Source organism: Nannospalax galili, unplaced genomic scaffold (genome assembly GCF_000622305.1).
Source record: "Nannospalax galili isolate Female #2095 unplaced genomic scaffold, S.galili_v1.0 scaffold218, whole genome shotgun sequence".
Taxonomy (NCBI): Eukaryota; Metazoa; Chordata; class Mammalia; order Rodentia; family Spalacidae; genus Nannospalax; species Nannospalax galili.
Genome location: NW_008343207.1, coordinates 3,935,454 through 3,955,128, shown reverse-complemented (window position 1 = coordinate 3,955,128; position 19,675 = coordinate 3,935,454). Strand labels below are relative to the sequence as shown.

General features: G+C 44.0%; 1 protein-coding gene across 1 annotated transcript in view; it reads left to right on the top strand.

Moving 5' to 3' along the window:
- P2rx7 (purinergic receptor P2X 7) overlaps window positions 1–19,675 on the top strand; it is a 53,281-nt gene that overhangs the window by 9,115 nt on the left and 24,491 nt on the right. Inside the window, exons 2-5 of the mRNA XM_008839383.3 lie at window positions 9,923–10,091; window positions 11,410–11,478; window positions 14,920–14,992; window positions 16,714–16,810. Of these exons, the coding sequence (XP_008837605.1) occupies window positions 9,923–10,091; window positions 11,410–11,478; window positions 14,920–14,992; window positions 16,714–16,810 (408 nt within the window). The remainder of the gene's footprint in view (window positions 1–9,922; window positions 10,092–11,409; window positions 11,479–14,919; window positions 14,993–16,713; window positions 16,811–19,675) is intronic.

Here is a 19,675-nt window from a genome sequence, read left to right as displayed (position 1 = left end):
CTGTCCTGGAACTCACTATGTAGACCAGGCTGGCCTTGAAATCACAGAGATCTGCCTGCCTCTACCTCCCGAATGCTGAGATTAAAGGCATGCGCCACCACGCCCAGCTGAGTATCCATTTTTTTAAAGAATAAAATACACTAAGTTTTTTAGTATTTATAAAAAAGTATAGCATAGGGGCTGGAGAGATGGCTCAGCAGTTAAGAGTATTGGCTGCTCTTAACCTTTTGCAGAGGACCTGGGTTCAATTCCCAGCACCCACATGGTGGCTAACAACCATTTGTAACTCCAGTTCCAGGGGATCTGACGCTCTCTTCTGACCTCCACAGCACTACACAACACGGGTGCACCTGTGTACATGTAAGCAATACACTCATAACACATGAAATAAAAATAATTAAAAAGTATTTTTAAAACTACAGTATACAGGGCCAGGCATGGTGGCACACGCCTTTAATCCCAGCACTCGAGAGGCAGAGGCAGACTGATCTCTGTGATTTCAAGGCCAGCCTGGTCTACATAGTGAGCTCCAGGACAGCTGGGGCTACAGGGAGACCCTGTCTCAAAAAGACCAAATAAATAAATAAATAAATAAAATAAAACAAAACAGCAAAAAAACCTACAGTATACAGATATTCAAATAAAGAAATATTCAAACTAGTAAAAACAGCTTGTGGGGATTATATGTAAATACTTTCCATTTAAGGACTTACTTTGCATTGAAAATGTGTTATATCTTAAGAGAGCATTCAAAGGGCTTACCCAAAGGGATATATATATATATATATATATAGAGAGAGAGAGAGAGAGAGAGAGAGAGAAAGAGAGAGAGAATATAATATATACTTTATATAGCATATATAATATACATATATATATATGAACTCATTAGTATGCTTTTTAAAAAATATTTTTGAGAAAGGGTTTCCCTGTAGCTCCAGCTGGCCTGGAACTCACTATATAGACCAGATTGGCCTTGAACTCACAGAAATCCCCCTGTGTCTATCTCCCAAGTACTGAGATTAAAGGCATGCACTATAATGCCTGGCTTAGTATGCTTTTTTAAGATATGCTTTCTTGTTTTCCTTTCTAAATGTTATAGTATACATACTTGTGCATTTATTTACATATATACTTGTATGTATTGTAGGTTAGGATGTACGTTTGTGGGAAAACATACAGTTTTTTCTTTCTGAAATTGGGTGACCTGACTTAATATTATATATTCTAGTTCTGTCAATTTTCCTGTGAATTTTGTGATTTTATTTTTCTTTAGAGCTGAATAATATTCTGTTTTCTATATATGCCATATGTTCATTGTCCATTCATCAGTTGATGGACAACTAGGTTGATTCCATTTCCTTGCTATAGTGAGGAGAGCAGCAGTAAACATGGGGGTGCAGATATCTCTATGGCGAGGTATGGAGTTCTCTGGGAATATGTCGAGGAGTGAAATTGCTGGGTCATATAGTAATTCTTTTTTAATTTTTTGAGGCTCCAAACTAATTCCCATAATGGCTGTGTTAATGTGCACTCCCACCAGCAGTGAATAAGGGTTCCTCTCTCTTCACATTCTTTCCAACATTTGTTGTTGGGTTCTTTGATGATAGCCATTCTGACTGGGGTTTCCATTTTACTAAAGTTTTTAAGTGACTTTTGAATATTTAAACATGTAGTATATGGGCCTCTACTTTTTTTCTTGCCCAGGAATAAGATTTCTGTGGCTTCTGTCCAAACCACCAATTTGGTAGCTTGAAACAACAGAGATATATTCTCTCATGGTTCTGGAAGCTAGACATTCACAGTCAGTATCACTGAGCTGAAATCAAAGTACCAGCAGGGCCATAATCCCTCTCAAGGCTCTCAGTAAGAAGACATTCCTTGTCTCTTCCAGTTTCTAGTAGCTGCTGGTGTCTCCTGCCTTGTAATTTCTCTCCAGTTGCTGAGGACAGCATCTTCTATCCTCTCTCTGCTGGGTCTTATTAGAGCCTCCTCTTCTGAGTGAGTGTCAGATCTCCCTCTGCCTCTTTTTGTTGTTGTTGTTTGAGACTGGTAGACCCAGCTGGCCCGGAACTTACTATGTAGACCAGGCTGGACTCCATCTCACAGAAATTTGCCTGGCCTTTGCCTCCCAAATGCTGGGATTAAAGGCATAGTACAAGAGGGTCTCTCTCTGCCTCTTTTATTTTATTTTTTCCCCTCTACCTCTTTTATAGGGACAAATGTGATAGCATTTAGAGTTCACCTGGATAATTTTAAGTATTTTACTTTTTTTTTTGGTCTTTTTGAGACTTTTTATTTTATGTGTATGAATGTTATGCCTGCATGTATATAAGTGCACCTTTTTTCATGCAATGCCCACAGAGGTCAGAAGAGGTTTCAGATCCCCTGGAACTGGAGTTACAGACAGTTGTTAACCACCATGTGGGTGTTGGGAATCAAACCTGAGTCCTCTGCAAGAGCAGCCACTGCTCTTAACTGCTGAGCCATCTCTCCAGCCCCATCACCTAGATAATTTAAGACAATCTCACCATCTCAAATTTCTCAATCATGTATACAGGGATCCCTTTTCTTTTTTTTTTTTTTTTCATTTTCTGGTGACCTAGAACTCATTATATAGACCAGGCTGGCCTCAAACTCACAGAAATCTGCTTTCCTCTGCCTCCTGACTACTGGGACTACAGGTGGGCACACCATGCCTGACTTGAGATTCCTTTTCTTGATAAGGTACTGTTCTAGTTTGCTTTCTATTGCTGTGATAAACACCATGACCAAAAGCAACTTGGGGGAAGAAAGGGTTTATTTCAGTCTTTCATTGAGACAAGCTGAGGCAGGAACTAAGACAGAGACCACAAAGGAATGCTGCTTACTGCCTTGCTTCCCCTGGCTTCCTCAGTTGCTTTTCCTATATAGCCCAAGCCCACCTCCCCAGAGATGGTACCACCAACATTGGGTTGGGCCCTCTCACATCAATTAATAATCAAGAAAATGCCCTACAAACATGCCCACAGGCCAATCTGATGGAGGAAATTCCTCAACTGGGGTTCCTTCTTCCCAGGTATTCCTATTTTGTGTTAAGTTGACAAAACCTAACCAGCATGGGCACCACTGACAGACTCCAGAGATTATGATCTGATATCCTCGGGTCTTATTACAGGAGAGGTGCCTGGCAGTACCTAGTTCATTCAGGCACAGCTATAGCTGAGGTCTTGGCACCTTATCCCCAACATTATTGAGAAGGGCTGCTCTTTGTGAGTTCCCACCTAAGGGCTGGGCAGTGGTTAGCAGAGAACTTTTTCCGGAATAGTCTCTGCTTCTTGCCTGTGTAATGTCCAAGTGAACCTGGTCTTTGTCCTTATGATAGATTGAATAAATTTCCTAACAGCCTTTCAAATCTCTTTGGTTAGATAACTTGCCCAAGGTCACACAGCTAGTCAGAGGCAGATCCAAGATGGAACTTGAGCATCTCATTCAGAGTCCATGCTCTCATTATAGAGTGGAGGCAACAAGACCAAGACTGGAGGGTTGAGTTGATGGTGACCTGAACTAAGGAGAACATAGTGCACAGGGCAGAAGGAGTTTAGTAATATTAGGAAGATAAAACAATAGGATTTGTTTGCTTTTGGTTTTCTGAGACAGAATTTCAAGTAACCCAGGTTGGTCTCCAACTCCATATGTACCTGGCCTTGAACTGCTGATCCTCTTGCCTCTACAGCCCAAAAATTGGTGTAACTGGCTTTCACCACCATGCCAGCTCTGACACTAGGATTTGCAGCTGAGTGGATGGAGGAGGAGCGTCGGGGAGGGGAGATGAGGAAAGCATGGATTAAGCAGTGTGTCCTTCTGTTTTCTGACTTGGGCAACTGATGGGAGGTTGGTGGAATAGTTTGCTGGGGTTAGGAAATTCAAGAGAAATACCGAATGGGGGAAGAGGAGGAGTTCAGAGCTGAAGATACTGAATTTGAAGGGTCTATGAGGATTATCAGTGTGCATATTGAATGCATAGTTAGACATTAGGTTTCAGAGCTCTAGGATAGATTACATCGCAATGGTAATTAGAATCATGGATATATGTAACCAACCAGCAAGAAGAGGTAGATGAAAGCAGGAGGCTTGGAACAGAGCCTGAGTGGTGCTAACATTTAAGGGGCAGGGAGGCACAGAAGTCCTCAAAGAATTCTGAGACAGAGAGGCCAGAGAGACCAAGGAAGTCAGGAGAATAAAGGTTCCTGGAAGCTGAGGTAAGAAGGAAAAGGAAATGGTCCAGGGTCAACAGAGTTGATGGTGGCATTTGTGGTATGTCTGCTGGACCTGGAGAGAGTGACTTGGCAAGGGAGGCACTGGAGAAGTAGTGGGGGTAGAAACCAGACTGGAGTGGGTGGAGGAGTGAATGGAGATGCGGAAATGGATGTGGTGACTCACTCTTTCAAAAGACTGGGCTCCAGAGGAGACGGCCCCGAGTGGTGGAAGAATGTGGGATGGAGGGAGGCTTTATTTTTAAGATGAGAAATAATGGAAAAGAGAGAAGGAAAGGAGAGAAACTCCTCTCCTATATGTCCTATTTTCATGGAATGCATGAAAATCACCACCATCATCATTGTCGTCGTCATCTCCACTGTCACCAACTAGCAACCACAAGGGAAGCTTGCTTGTCCTGGGACTGCTGTAATGGTTCATCCCTTCTTTCTGTAACCTTCAGTTACAGTTCTAGCCTGTGTCCTTCTGCTTCAATCGCTTCACATTGTTGTTAAGTCTGTCCTCTGATATCATCTTAGCGATGTTCTTCTTTCCTGTCAAGACCCTTGTCAAAGGCAGTGTGCACTTTGCTCCTGGGACCATGAAAAGGTGCAACCTTCTGTGGTTTGACACACAAAATCAAACAGCAAATGTGCATGCTTTTTTGTGGGGTTTTTTGGTCTTTTTGAGACAAGGTCTCCCTGTAGCCCCAATTGGCCTGGTACTCACTATGTAGATCAGGCTGGCCTTGAACTCCCAAATGCTGAGATTAAAAGTGCGCACCACCACATCCGGCAATGTGTATGCTCTTTAACCTGGTATTTCACCTCAGGACTTAGTGCTCTTACTGGGAGAAAATGCTCGTGCCAGTGTTTCTGGTAACATGAACGAGGGCTGTTGCGTTATACTATTCCTGGGGAGATGTGCATAAATGTCTACTCATTCCAGATAGGGAAGCAACGACAGACCAAAGTAAGGATACCACCGAAATCTGACTTGGTGAACCAATGAGTTTTATTTGGTTTAGTTATAGAAGTATAGGTGAAGAGTTACTTAAGGAAAAGAAAAGACAAGCAGCTGCATCACCAAAAGCCCACCACAGCATAGGTGATGACAGCTCACAAAAGTAGGAAACTGGAGCACAACTTGCAGGCAGCCCAACAGGCTGGAGAGTGTCCTTTGCAGGTGGCTCAGTTGGTCTGAGTCTCTTAGATCAGGCAGTTCAGCTGGTTTTAGTTTCTCTAGGCAACTCAGCTTGTTGGTTGCTTGTTGGTTGCTCAGCTTGTTGGTTGCTTCCTGGTGGCTTGACTGCTCTGAGAGCATCTCTCAGCAGTCCTTAGGAGATATCCATCATCTATCTATCTATCTATCTATCTATCTATCTATCTATCTATCTATCTATCTACTATCTATCTATCTATCTATCTATCTATCATCTATCTATCTATCATATATATATACTTGAGTGATGAGGAGCCTAGTGAATCTTGTCAACTTCAGGGACTTCTTGAAGCTACTGAGTTGCTTACTGGGCTCCCTGAAAAATGGAATGTTATCTAATCCCTAAAAGATTTTAGGGTTACCTCTTCAGAGAGGGGGAATGTTAAGAGTAGCAAAAAGCCCCACTGAAGAAAGGAAAGGAAAGGAAATACATGAAGTTGTAAGAAAAAAGTGATTGGGAGATATGGGAGGTGTTAGAGGGGAGGGAGTAGGCATGGATTTGATCAAAGCACCTTATATGCATGTATGAAATTCTCAATAAAGTTTTCTTAAAAAAGAAAAAAAAAGAATATCCTGTTGTTTACCTTCCTTTAAGAGCATCTTGTTGTTTACTCAGCTTCCCTTCAAGATGGAAGGTTTTATCTCTAAGGAAATTGCTGTACAACAGGTGACAGGGAGCGAAGACTGAAGTCAGGACCCGGCAGGGCGTGGGTTAAACAAATGTGAAGGCTGGTTGCTCTCAGAGCTTTCCTTTCACTTTAGTACCTGTGCTCAGAACCCAGGCTCTGTAAGGGACAGACAGACTTTGCTGAAGGCACTTTCTGCTGAGCTCTGAGAACCAGCTCACCATGCTGGCAGAGAGCCAGTTGTGTGGATATAAGTCTGTGAGAGTCCTTCAAATTCAAAGCATATGATTTGGGACTCTGAAGAATGCCTTCCTGGTGGGCACCTGCATCTATATCTGGTGAGTCAAGCAAGAGCCAGTCTCCAGGCTCCATGGCCTAACGTCCTTCTCCCGCTCCGCCTTACCCCTGCTCCTCCATTCTACATCCTCTCCTTTGGCCAGACTGGCCTGAAAAGTTCTTTGGATGGCCCTGGTTTCTCCTCTGTCAGCTCTTCTGAACATTCTAGGCTGTCCAGCTCTTCTCCCCACCTCTCAGTTTTACCCAGACTCAGCTAGATCCCCGGTTCCTTAACACCATTTGCTCCAGGGACCAGCGGCTTTGCATGCAGCTGAATACATAGAAAATAGTTGCTTCTTAGAGCTAATGGTCATAAGGGTTAATGACTAGAGAGTTATAGTTATGGCCTCATTCAAGGACTAAACTCATGGGCCAGAGAGGTGACTTAGCTCCTGAGACACCACACAAATCAAGAGTGCATGACTTTCCTTCTCCTTTGATGCATCTCTCTGCATGTTAATAGAATTTTCATGTTCCTTGTGACAAAGGTTCATTATGATTGCAAAGCCTTTGCACTTTTGAGAGGGTTGGAGTCTATTAAAGATAATCAAGTATTACACAGTACAATGGATATGACATATCAGAATGAGCTTCCCAAATGGTGGAGCAAGTGTTAGTTTTGGATGATATTACAGTGTGTAACGTGAGAGAACATTGCATGTGTTTTGTATGTGTTGACTGAACAAACATGACTGTATTTGTCTACAGCATTCTATTTAAGATCTGTGTCATATATGCTGATTGGGTAGATTTTTAGACCTAACATCTTTCTTTAAAAAAAAATATTTATTTAGTATGGTGCATGTGTGTGTGTGTGTGTATGTGTGTGTGTGTGTGTGTGTGTGTGTGTGTGTGTGTGTGCATATGGAGATCAGAGAACAACTTACAGAAGTCAGTTCTCTCTTCCCACCACATAGGTTCTGGGGATTGAACTTGAGTCATCAGTCTTAGAAACAAGCGCCTTTACCCACTGAACCATCTCCCCAGCCCAACATTTTTCTTTTAATGACTGTCAGAGACATGTTAAAATATACCATGAGTTATGTAATAGCTAGGTGCCACCATGCAGTTTAAGAAACAGAATATATTAATCCAGCTTTGCTCCCTATGAGTCCACCTTTCGTCCTATTATCTCCTCTCTCCTTGTAAACATCATCCTGAATTTGATGTTTAGTCCTTTGCTTTGATATTTTTACAAACATATGTCTGTGTCTATAAAAATGTATAATTTGAGGCCTGGAGAGATGGCTCAGCGATTAAGAACACTGGTTATTCTTGCAGAAGATCCAGGTTTGAATCCCAGCACCCACATGGCAGCTAACAATTGCCCATAATCCCAGTTCCAGAGGATCTGACAGCCTCTTCTGTCCTCTGTGGGCATTGCGTGACATGGGTGCACTTACCTACATGCAGGCGATACATGCATATACATAAAATAAAAATAATAAATAAAATATATTTTTACATGTATAATTTGCTATGAGTGATGGTGCACACCTTTAATCCCAGCACTCAGGAGGCAGAGACAGGCAGATCTCTCTAAGATCAAGGCTGGCCTGGTCTACAAAGTGAGTTCTAGGCCAGTTGGGGCTACAGGGAGACCCTGTCTCAAAAAGAGCACAAAAAAAAAAAAAAAAAAAGTTTAAGATGAAATAAATCCTTTCCTCCCCCAAGTTAGTTTTGGTCAGTGTTTTATTACAGCAATATAAAGCAAACTAGAACATAATTTTTATCTTACTTATTGAGGTGAAATTCATACAACATAAAATTGGCCATTTAACGACAAAGAAAGAAATGAAAAAAAATCTATTTTAAGAGCAACAATGGCAGTGGCATTTAGCACACAGCATTATATAACAAATACCTCTGTCTATCAAAATCATATGCTCATTAATTGTCACGCCTCATTTCTCCCCTAGCTACCACCCCTCTTAGTCTGAATGGGTTTATCTATTCTGGATATTTCGTATAAATGGGATGGCCTCTGTGTCTGATTTCTTTCACTTATCAGAGTAATGTTTTCAAGGTTCACCTACATTTCCTATGCATCAGTACTTCATTCATTTTTATGGTTGAATAATATTCCATTGTCTAGATAGACCACAATTTGCCTAAATGTTTGTCACTTGATAATTTAGGTTATTTTTACCTTTTGGCAACTGTGGCTAGTGCTGCTGTACGTCTCTATCTGAGCATATACTGCTGTTTTCTTTGAACTTTTTATCATCCTGTAGCTTCATTTCTTCCACATGATATGCCCTCCGTGTAGAACAAGCGGCCCTAGGCAGCTCACTTTCACTGCTGTACCACAAATGCAATAATTCATCCATTCAGAGTTTGAGAAAGCTCAAACTCATTTCCAGTTTCCCTCTGAAAACAATGCTGCACAAACCCGCTTTTGCACAGCTCCTTGATCATGGGTGTGGGAACTACTCAGAGAGAGATATCCTAGAGTTTTATTACTGGGCTCTAGAGATGCTCTGGTACTTGCTGTTAGCAAATAGAAACTGCCTCTTCATGGGTTCCTGTGGTTCCCCCAACCCTGTGCATTAGAGTCACTTGGGGAACACTTAAAGACCACATTGAACCACGGACCTATCTGGGTCATGGTCATAGGGATAAGACTGGAGAGCTACAAGTCTGAAAGCTCGCTGGGTGGTTTTCTGCTCAGCCAGTACCATGTCTCAGTCTACTCTGTCTTAGCTCATGGAAGGCAATCCGTGGCTTGGATTTATGTCCCGAGAACATCACAAAGGGGTGGGCAGAAAGAGGAATGGAACCAGTAGATGCTGGGTGAGTAAATGAAATATTTGAGACAAGCTTTTAAAAAGTCTTTTGTGTATTTGTGTGTGCACAAACACATGCCATGGCAAATGTGTGGAAGTCAAAGGACAACCTAGGGTGTCAGTCCTTACCAAGTACCTCTGTTCATAGTATCTGTTGTTCGCTCTTGCAGTGGCCAGGTTGGCTAGCTTGCAAACTTCTGGAGAGTCTCCTGTCTCTGCCTCCCATCTCCCTGTAGGACAGCTGGGATTAGAGATTCATGCCATATTGTGTTCAGCTTTTACATACGTTCTGGGTATCTAAACTCAGATCACCAGCCTTCCATAGCACTCTCTTTACCCACTAAGCCATCTCCCTAGCTCCCTAAAACAAGCTATTTCAGTTCAACAGGGAAAACAGAAAAATGGAGATCAAATCTAATGAACAGAAGCAAGAGGCAGACAGCTGTGTGCTGCTGAGCCCTGGGACAGAGCTGCTTAGTCCACCGAGGGCTGGACGATTAGTTAAGATTCGGATCTATGGTAGGAAATGCTAAAGGTGGGAGGTGTGACTCCTGATCCCAGTTTGCAGAGAGGGAAAGTGAGTCACAGGGACTCAGGTTGCTGGCAGAAGCAGGATGTAAACAGAAGCAACCCATGATGTTCCTCCCTGAGTCTGCAGCACAAACCACTGCTCTGGATCGTTAGGAAACCACTAATACTTTTCTCTCTGCCCTTTAGCTTTGCCTTGGTGAGTGACAAGCTATATCAGCGGAAAGAGCCCGTCATCAGCTCCGTGCACACCAAGGTGAAAGGGATAGCAGAAGCAACCGAGAATGTCATTGAGGGTGGGGTGAAGAAGTCAGTGAAAAACATCTTTGACACTGCAGACTACACCTTCCCTTTGCAGGTGAGCACCTGGGACTCGTCATTGGTCACTGACTCACCCCCTCCCTGGTGCCTAGAGACTCACTTCAAAAATTGTTGGCTTGGGGCTGAGAATATAGCTCAGAGGATACAGTGTTTGCCTAGCATGCATGAAGGCCCAGGTTCAGTCACATAACACCAGATGTGGTGGTGCATGCCTGTAACCCCAGAAGGTTGAAGCAAGAGGATCAGGAGTTCAAGGTTACTCTCAACTGCATTAGTGAGTTCAAGGCCAGTCTGAACTACACAGGACCTTGTCTCAAAAAAAAAAAAAAAAAAAAAACAGAAATGAAATCATTGGCCCTATTTTAAAAGCTCTGTGAAAATCCCAACTGAGAAAATCTAAAAATTGCAAAACTGGGCCGGATCCAGCAGCTCAAAGATGTATCTTTGCTTTATTGAGTCCTACTGGGCTGCTCAAAATAGCAGCCTGTCCTGGTGCATTTCAGACATCATCTGATTCACTCACACTGATCTACACACAGCTTTTAGAAGCAAGGCCACCACATCAGCAAGCTCTGCCTGGATTCAGAAGGGCAGAGAGCTTGCCAGGAAGGTAACACCAGCCTTTCTATGGCATGGTTTGTGTGGCCTATTGTCACTGAAAATGTCTCTAGGAGACCTTTCTTGAGTCTTTATCAAGAAAGTATGTGGGTGGCTAACAGGAAAAGTATATTCACAGAATGTGTGTGGCTAGCTCAGTTTGTAATCAGGGAAAAGGAAAGCAGTTACCAAAAAGGAGAAATAAAAGAGGGTCGAGGAGCCAAGGAACAGATGGGGGCGGGAAGGGCAAAGGAGCCGATTTGCAACCCTAGGGAGCCAGAGCACTTGGCAAAACCCCAGTCAAGCCAAGCTGGTGCTTTCTAGCCATGGGCTATTAAAAGCTAGTGATTGCCCAGGTGGTAGGAAGCCCCATAGTCCTTCCATTAAGCCCTGGAAAATCTGAACAGCTTTCCCAGGGTACAGCCTATACCCCACCTCCACCTCCCCAGCTCTCCAGAGTCTCAATTTAATGCGATTTTACTGTGTCAGAAAAATGACACAGCTGCTTTTGAGGTTGAATAGGAAAATGACTGCTCCATCCATTTGAATGTTCCTCTGCTCCCCCTCAGCCCAGTGGGACGGCTCATGAAGCTTTGATATTAAGCCCTTGGCATAGGCCATGATGCCCACAGCTCTGATTTCTAGAGGCTTAAAGGAGTGCAAAGGCTCGCCCCCGGGCACTTAGCAAGCTATATTCTGAGGTTTAAGTCGTTCTGTTCTCCAAGGTCTTGCCTTTACTCCTCCATTTTTCTCTGCAGGGGAACTCATTCTTTGTGATGACAAATTTTCTCAAGACAGAAAGTCAACAGCAGGGGTTATGTCCAGAGGTAAGCAAGGAACACACTCAGAGGGGTCGCCGGTGATATATGTTTCCGAACCTGACAGATCTTTTGCCTGCTCACCTCAGTCTCTGGCTGCAGCACTAGGGGCCTGTGTGGATACCTGCTCTTTCCATCATGGGCTCCCTAGGCAGTTCAGGAAAATGTGATCCTTGGCACTTGCATGACTAATTTTCCATTTCATTGAAGCCTCACACTTTCAAGAGGATAACAGCATCCTAGACTCTACTTTACACATCAGAACACAGACACAGAGGGTAGACGACTTTCCAAGGGGTCACACAGCTTGCTGGAGACAGAGCCAGGCTTAGAATCTGGTTGCCCTTATTCACAGTCTCTCCTTCTAGGGCTCATTGGGAACTGTCTACAGGTTTGGTCCCAGGGAACACTGTCAAATAGGTCAAGTTGGCCTGTTCTTCACCTCACCCTCTACATCAAGTGTCATGCCCCCACCCCACTCCCAGCCTTTTCCTACTTTGCCTTCTTCCTGAAATCCTTCTTTAGCTCCACTCTCTGCTGTTCTCGTTGGTCTACAGCAGCACCATCACTAGTTTTGACCCGTCTCTGCCCTGATTGGGAGCAGATTAGGGGCAGCAGAGACTAGGCTTAGAAGCTAGACTGTTACCAGAGACTATTCCCAACAGGATGGGAAGCCATCATGGTGGGGAGCAAGGGAGGCATGCCCAGCCAGGTCTCCTGTCTATGGTGGGACTAGCCTGACCTGAAGAAACACATTCTACCCCTTCTTGTGACAAGACCAAGCTTTCTGAGCATCTATGAGTTCTAAGTAAAGCAATATTCCCAAACTTGGAAACAGGCTGACATTTCCCTCCAGATGTCTCCATGATCTTCCTCCTAAAGAGAGGCCCCTGCTTATTTATTTGTCCCCTTAAGTGCCCTGTGGATCTGACAAGCTAGTTGACAGTCAGTATAGCTGATCACTCCCTTCCCTGGAGGTTAGTTATCTTTTGTCCCACATTCCAGTCTACTGGGCCACAATCTACTCCTGTGTGTACCCAGACACTTCTCAGGTTATTGACACTTATAAGGAAGCAGATTAGGGGCAGCAGAGACTGGGCTTAGCTAGACTGTTAAAGGTTCAAGTGTGACTTACTGGCTCGGTGACCTCAGGTTAGTGACTTCCCCTCTCTGAGGCTTGATGTGTTCATCTGCAAAAGGGCCCATTTACAAAACCCGGTCTTGAATTGCTGAAACAAGTGAGTGGGCAGCTGGATGAATGTAAGACAGCATGGTGCATTGTAAGTCTCCAATAAATGTGAGCTGTTAAGACAGAACAAACTCACAGAATGATCACTTAGACAGTTAAAGCCCAAGAACTCTGTGGGACACTGCCAGCCAGGAGGATACCACATGACTCTGTGGGAGGGGACTTTGGCCTGTGCTGGGAGCTAGCCTAGGTCAATCCACCTGGACTTGTTGGTTTTGCTTGTTTCCCTCAGGACTGACACACACAGCAGCTGGGGTTGGCATCATGTGGAGGCTCAGAATGATGGGCCATTCTTCACTTCCAGGAACTCTCACAACTTTTCTCACTAGGGTCTTTCCATATGTTGGCTCCAGACAGTAGCCAAACTTCCAAACTACAGCTCTGGCACCCTAGAGCCAAAACACAAAGAAGGTTTCAGGCTTTCCTAAGGCTTAGGTCTGGAGTTGGCCTCATGTTGCTTTTGTTCCCCCATTAATTCTGTGATCAGAGCATAGGTTCAGCTTCAAAAGGAGGGAAATACTCCACCCCTTATTCAGGAGAGAGACCAAGAACTTCTCTAATCCATGCACCAATCACAAAATGATTTTATTGCTACTGCCTTTAGAATTTCTTTTAGAGTTAAAAATAGAATTGGTTTCTCTTCTTTTCTAGGAATTCCTTCTAGTTGATAATGAAAATCACATAACTGTCTAAGAGCCACAGTAAATGATTATTCAATCTCATTCATTCATTCAATGATTATGGAGGCCTATTATGTATCAAGCAGGTAGTCAGGCTACAAAGATTTGACCTAGGCTTTGCAGTCCAAGAGTCTAATTTAGGGTGTCACAAGGAGAAGAAATCAGGGGCCTGGTGGGTCTTTCTTTCACAGAAAGAAGGATCCAGACAGTAAGAACATGAGGGTTTGAAAACCATGGAACTGTTCACTGAGCAAGTACTGCATGTGAAACCCTTTCCATTGCTCATGCCATCTTCCCAGCAACCACACAAGGCAAATCTGCACAGCCTCCTTTAATAGAGGAGGGAAATGAAGCGTGGAGAGGTGAAGTGGCCACAGTCACTTAACCAGGACAAAACCACCATGGGAAGTCAAAGATGCATATGCCAGGCCGTGTTGTTTCCCTTTCCTCATTCTGTCCTTCAGCTCTGAGACAGCTGGCCTCATTTTCTCCAGCCAGCATGCTGGCAGTGTCCTTTCTTCCCACATTGCGGGCTGCCTCTTGGCACCTGCCTGTTCACTTAGTTCTTTGGTGCCAGGGCTACTAGGACCTTGCCACCTGCTCGCCACTGCAATGACCATCTCTGATAGTTGCCTTGACACCTGCTATTTATATTTCATTCATTCTTACTTTTAAGTTGCTATATCATCCATATACTATAAAACTCATGACTTCAAAGTTACAATTCAGTGATATCTGCAATGTGTGCAAACATCACCAAGATTAATTCCAGAATATTTGTTACCCCAAAAGGAAACTTTGTTCCCATTAACAATAAGTTTCTGTGCCCCCCTCCCCCAGCCACTAGCTACCACCAGTGTACTTTCTGTCTCTACAGGTTTTGCCTACTCAGAACATTTCTTACAAATGGACTCATATAGGACATGGCCTTTGGAGTCTGGCTCCTTTCACTGCATCCTGTTTTGAAGGCCCATGTACGGTTTAGCATTGTCAGCACCTGACTGAACAAGATACCACGTATAGGGGCTAGGAAGATAGTTTAGCCAGTAAAATGCTTGGCACACAAGCATGAGGACCTGAGTTCGATCCCCAGCACCCAAAGTAAAAAGCCAGCTACAGTGGTGAACATTTGTAATCCTAGTGCTAGGGAGGTAGTGACTAGTGGATCCCTCAGTCTCAATGGCCCAACCTAGCCAAATTAGTGAGCTCCATGTTCACTGAGAGACTCTGTCTCAACAAATAAGGTAGAGAATCATGGAAGACACTGAACACTGACGTGGCCTTCACGTGCACACACATGAACATATACACATGCTTAGACCACACACACAAACACATACACATTCCACATATGAACATACCACCTTTTTTGTCCCTTCACACTCTGATGGATTTGTCTCTCACCTTCTCACATTGTGAGTAGTTCTGTGATGAACGGTGGTGAGCAGGGTTTCATGTCAGCTTCTCCATATCTTAGTGGCTCATGATGCTCACCCTGTTCTCCTGTCCTTCTCCCTGTAGCTTCCCACCCGCAGGACACTCTGTTCCTCTGACCGGAATTGTAAAAAGGGATGGATGGACCCACAAAGCAAAGGTATTTTCTGTGTCTTTCCTTGAATGGCTGAGGGTGGTTGGTCAAGCATCTTGGTGACATTTATGATGCCCAGTTGTGGATCCTTAGCCTCTGGCTCTCAGCTGCCTGCCACAACCAAGCCTCAGAGAAAGGTTGTCCCCTGCCTTGGCGCTCTTCCCAGCAGACAAGCTGCCGCCTGTTGAGTGTGACTCCAATTTTCCAATCAGAGAAGTTGCTTAAGGATATTATTGCCCATAATAGGCTGGGTTGTCCTACATTAATTAGCCATAAAGAAAATGCCTCAGGGTCTGGAGAGATGGTTCAGTGATTAAGAACACTGGATGTTCTTGCAGAGGACCTGAGTTCAGTTCCTAGCACCCACCTACCTCTTCTGACTCAGTTCCACAGGCATCGCACAACACAAGTGCAGGCAAAGCACTCATACACAAAAATAAAAATAAATAAATTTTAAAAAAGAAAATGCAGGCTGGAGAGATGGCTCAGCAGTTAAGAACACTGGTTGTTCTTGCAAAAGACCCGGGTTCGAATCCCAGCACCCACATGGCAGCTAACAACTCGATAACTCCGGTTCCAAGGGATTCGACAGCCTCTTCTGTCCTCCATGGGCATTGCACAACATGGGTGCACTTACCTACATGCAGGCAATACATGCATACACATAAAATAAAAATAATAAATAAAATATTTTTTAAAAAGAAAAGAAAATGCCCCACAGACATGCTCACAGGCCAATCTAATGGAGGGAATTGGCATGCTCAGGGTCTAATCGTTGGAAAAATCACCTGGCCTATTACATCACTGTAGTATTCTAAACTTTGCCTCTAAACTTTCCCAAAAATGGAGAAGCATGAACTTGAAACTACAGGGACCTGATGATAAAACCCATATTAACCTTTTTAAAAAAAATGTACTAGAGATTGAACACAGGGCCTCATGCAGGCTACACAAGTGCTCTACCATAGCCTCATAGAAAGACCTTATCTCGTGTTTTAACTTTAAAAGGCATATGACAAAGAATTAAGAGCCACCAGTGTTTACAAAGCCCACTCACAGAAAGGTGCACCAGTGTTGAGTTCTATTCTATAACGTGGGTCTGAGTTAGCAGATCAATCACTGAAACATGGTTTGCCCTTCATCAGTTCTCCCTCTTCCTGACACTCCAGGAAGATGCCCCAACTTCATTTTTTTCACACCCACTGACACGCTGTGGCACTCACATTCCCACATGAGAAGCCACATTCTATAGTCTGTGGGTACTGAGCTCTCCTCTTGGGCAATTCCCCTTGCAAGGAAGCCAAAGCACCAGCACTTTTCTGTACTCTCTCTGGGCCTTTTCTTCTTCTTCATTTTTTTTTTTTTTTTTTTTTTTTTTTTTTTTGTCTTTTTGAGACAGGGTCTCCCTGTAGCCCCAGCTGTCCTGGAACTCACTATGTAGACCAGGCTGGCCTCAAACTCAGAAAGATCCGCCTGCCTCTGCCTCCCAAGTGCTGGCATTAAAGGTGTGCGCCACTACACCCGGCCCTCTCTGGGCCTTTTTAACGACTTATTAAGTGTTTCACTTTACTTGGGGTACATGTGTGGTGAGGACGAGGTTCACAGATTTTGAAGCTGCTTGGGCTGTGGAGTGCAGAGTCTTTGGCTGAGTCCATGGAACCCTCTGGAGATGTTCCTCTTCATGGTACATTCACATCTGTGGTTCTTCAATCCCTTGGTCCTTGTAGGAATCCAGACTGGCAGATGTATAACATACAAAGGGGACAAGAAGACCTGTGAAGTCTCTGCCTGGTGTCCCATCGAGGAGGCAAAAGAGGCCCCCCGGTGAGTTGCATGGGAGGAACAGACACAGTGGCCTTGGCTGTGCCAGGTGAGGCCTTGGCAGGACTACATGGGCTTCCTTGACCAGCATAGCCCTGCCTGAAAAGCCCTGGGTCTTACTGGCTCAGGAACCCCTCTGCCAGACATACCACTTGGCACAGATGGATGTCTCTGGGAAGGCTACACCAGCTCTTAACATATTGAAGTAGTTCTGAACAGGCTGGTATGTAGCTCTATCCTAGAGCCTCCTTGGGTGCCGCTGCCCATCATGGCTGCTCTGGAACCCTCTCTTAAACCTGCTGGTTTGTTTGTTCTGATCCATCAGTGTTCATAATGAGTGATTAAGAATAGGAAGAAACAGGGCTGGGAAGATGGTTCAATGGGTAAAGTGCCTGCTGAGCAATTCTGAGTTTGGATCCCCAGCACCCACATAAAAAGCCAGGTAATAGCAGTACGTGCTTGTAATCCCAGCACTGGGGAGGCAGAGACAGGAGGCTCCTTGGGGCTTGCTGACCAGATAGTTTAGCCAAATTGGTGAGGTCCAGGTTCAGTTAGAGACCCTGTCTCAAAAATTAAGGTGCAGGGGCTGGAGAGTTGCCTCAGCTGTTAAAAGCACTGGCTGGTTGTGCAAAGGACCTAGGTTCGATTTCCAGCACCTACATGGTAGCTGACAACCACCCATAACTCCAGTTCCAGGGGAATTTTACACCCTCTTCTGACCTCCATGGACGTTACAGGACACATATGCACTTACATGCAGGTAATACACTCATACACATAAAATAAAAATAATAAAGAAAATATTTTTTAAAAAGAATATAAATCTTGGAAACTAACCTGAAAAACTGATACATTTCAGCAGAGAATAGAAAGACCAGGATCACCTTCCTGCCTCTAACACATCATTACTGAGTAACCTTGGGAAAGTAGCTCAACACCTATAAAATGAGAATGAAAAATGTACCTGTCTCAAAGGACTGTTGTAAGGTATAAGTGAGATGATATTTTTACAGTTGTTGTAAAGTAAGTCACAGCTTTACAGAGAGAGAGAGGGGGAGAGAGAGAGACAGAGAGAGACAGAGAGAGACAGAGAGACCTACCCTTACAAGTATAGTGGCTCTAGGGGCTAGAGAGATGGTTCAGCAATTAAAAAGCACTGGCTGCTCTTGCAGAGAACCCGGACTTGATTCCCAGCATCCACATGGTGACCAACGACTGTCCATAATTCCAGTTCCAGAGGATCTGACGCCCTTTTCTGATGTCCTCAGGCACTGCACAACACAACACAGGTGCATGTACATGCGTGCAGGCAATACGCTCATACACATAAAAAATAAAAATAATAAAATATTAAAATGCAAGTGTAGTGGTTCTAGACCAGCTCTGTACAATAGGATTTCTGCTGTGATGGGAATGTTTGGTACTGATGCTATCCAATATGGTAACCACCAGATACCTGTGGCAACTGAACATGTGAAACAGGGCTACTGCAACTGAACAATGGAATTTTAATTTAAAATGCACTTAATTTTAATTAAACTGTTTTATATCATATTATATTACTTGTTTGTTTGTTTGTTTGTTAGTTTGTAAGTGGGTATATGTATGCTATGCCATGTATGTGGATGTCAGAGGACAACTTGCAGGAACTGGTTCTTTCCTTCCACCATATGGGTCACAGGGTTTGAATTTAGGTCATCAGATTTGGTGGCAAGCATCTTTACCCACTGAGCCATCTCACTGGCCTTAATTTTAATTTCAATAACTTCCTATGCCTGATGGCTTCCCAGACCCAGCAGGCCTCAGGGCCACTCCACCAGCATGTGTTAGACAGGGTGCGTGCAACAGGCAACTCAGCCCTGTCTGGTCCTCAGTTGTCAGCCCAGGTTCATTTCTAGGTCAGGGAAGTTTCTTTGTTGCAGAAGGTACTGCCCAGCAGTGGGTGGGACACAGGCTTACATCCAGGACTTCTTGAATCTACACTAGGGGCCCCTTGACTGGTTTTCAATGCTGGCTAGACCACCAACTCTTTCATCAGATAAGTACTGTGTGTCTCCAAGTGCCTATCCCTGAGCTGTGTTTTTCTTCCTTTCTTCCTTCATCATTCTTTCTTTTTTTTTTTTTTTGAGACAGGGTTTCACTATGTAGCCATGACTGACCTAGAACTCACTATGTAGACCACGTTGGTCTAGAACTCACAGAGATCTACCTGCCTCTGCCTCCCAAATGCTAGGATTAAAGGCGTGCATCACCATGGCTGGCTGTTTTTTATTTTTATTCCTTTTTGAGACAGGGTCTCCCAATGTAATGTAAGCTGGCCTCCACCTTGCCTTGGGATTATAGGCATGCACCACCAAGCTAGCTTCCTGGGCTGCATTTTGACATGACCTTGGGTGAGCGGGTCCCTGAACTTCAGTTTCTTCATGTAGCTTGTGAACTAGTTAAGAGTAGATTCACTTCATTGTCCGTTCACTCAACATAGCCATCAGGGAGTTGGCATTAGACATTTCTTTTGTGTGTCACTTCATATGAAATAAATATCTACAAGACATTCCAGATAGGGAGTGGATTCTGAGGCTCTTGTCATGTAAAAGAGATAAAACATGCGCAGAAAGCTGTAATTCAAAATAAAGTTATACATGTCATGTGAGGAACGAAGAACTTTGATCCTCAAAATTTCAAGATCCTTCAGTCTCCTGATTCTTAGTATGCTCAGGAAGCATGGAGTTTATTTTATTCTATTTTGGTAATTACACACACATATAGAATGTATCTTGATCATATATAACTCAAATACCCCCTCCCAGACCCCTTGGACCCTTCTCCCAAATACTGCTCCCCTTCACCTTCATGTCCTTTCTTTTTTTT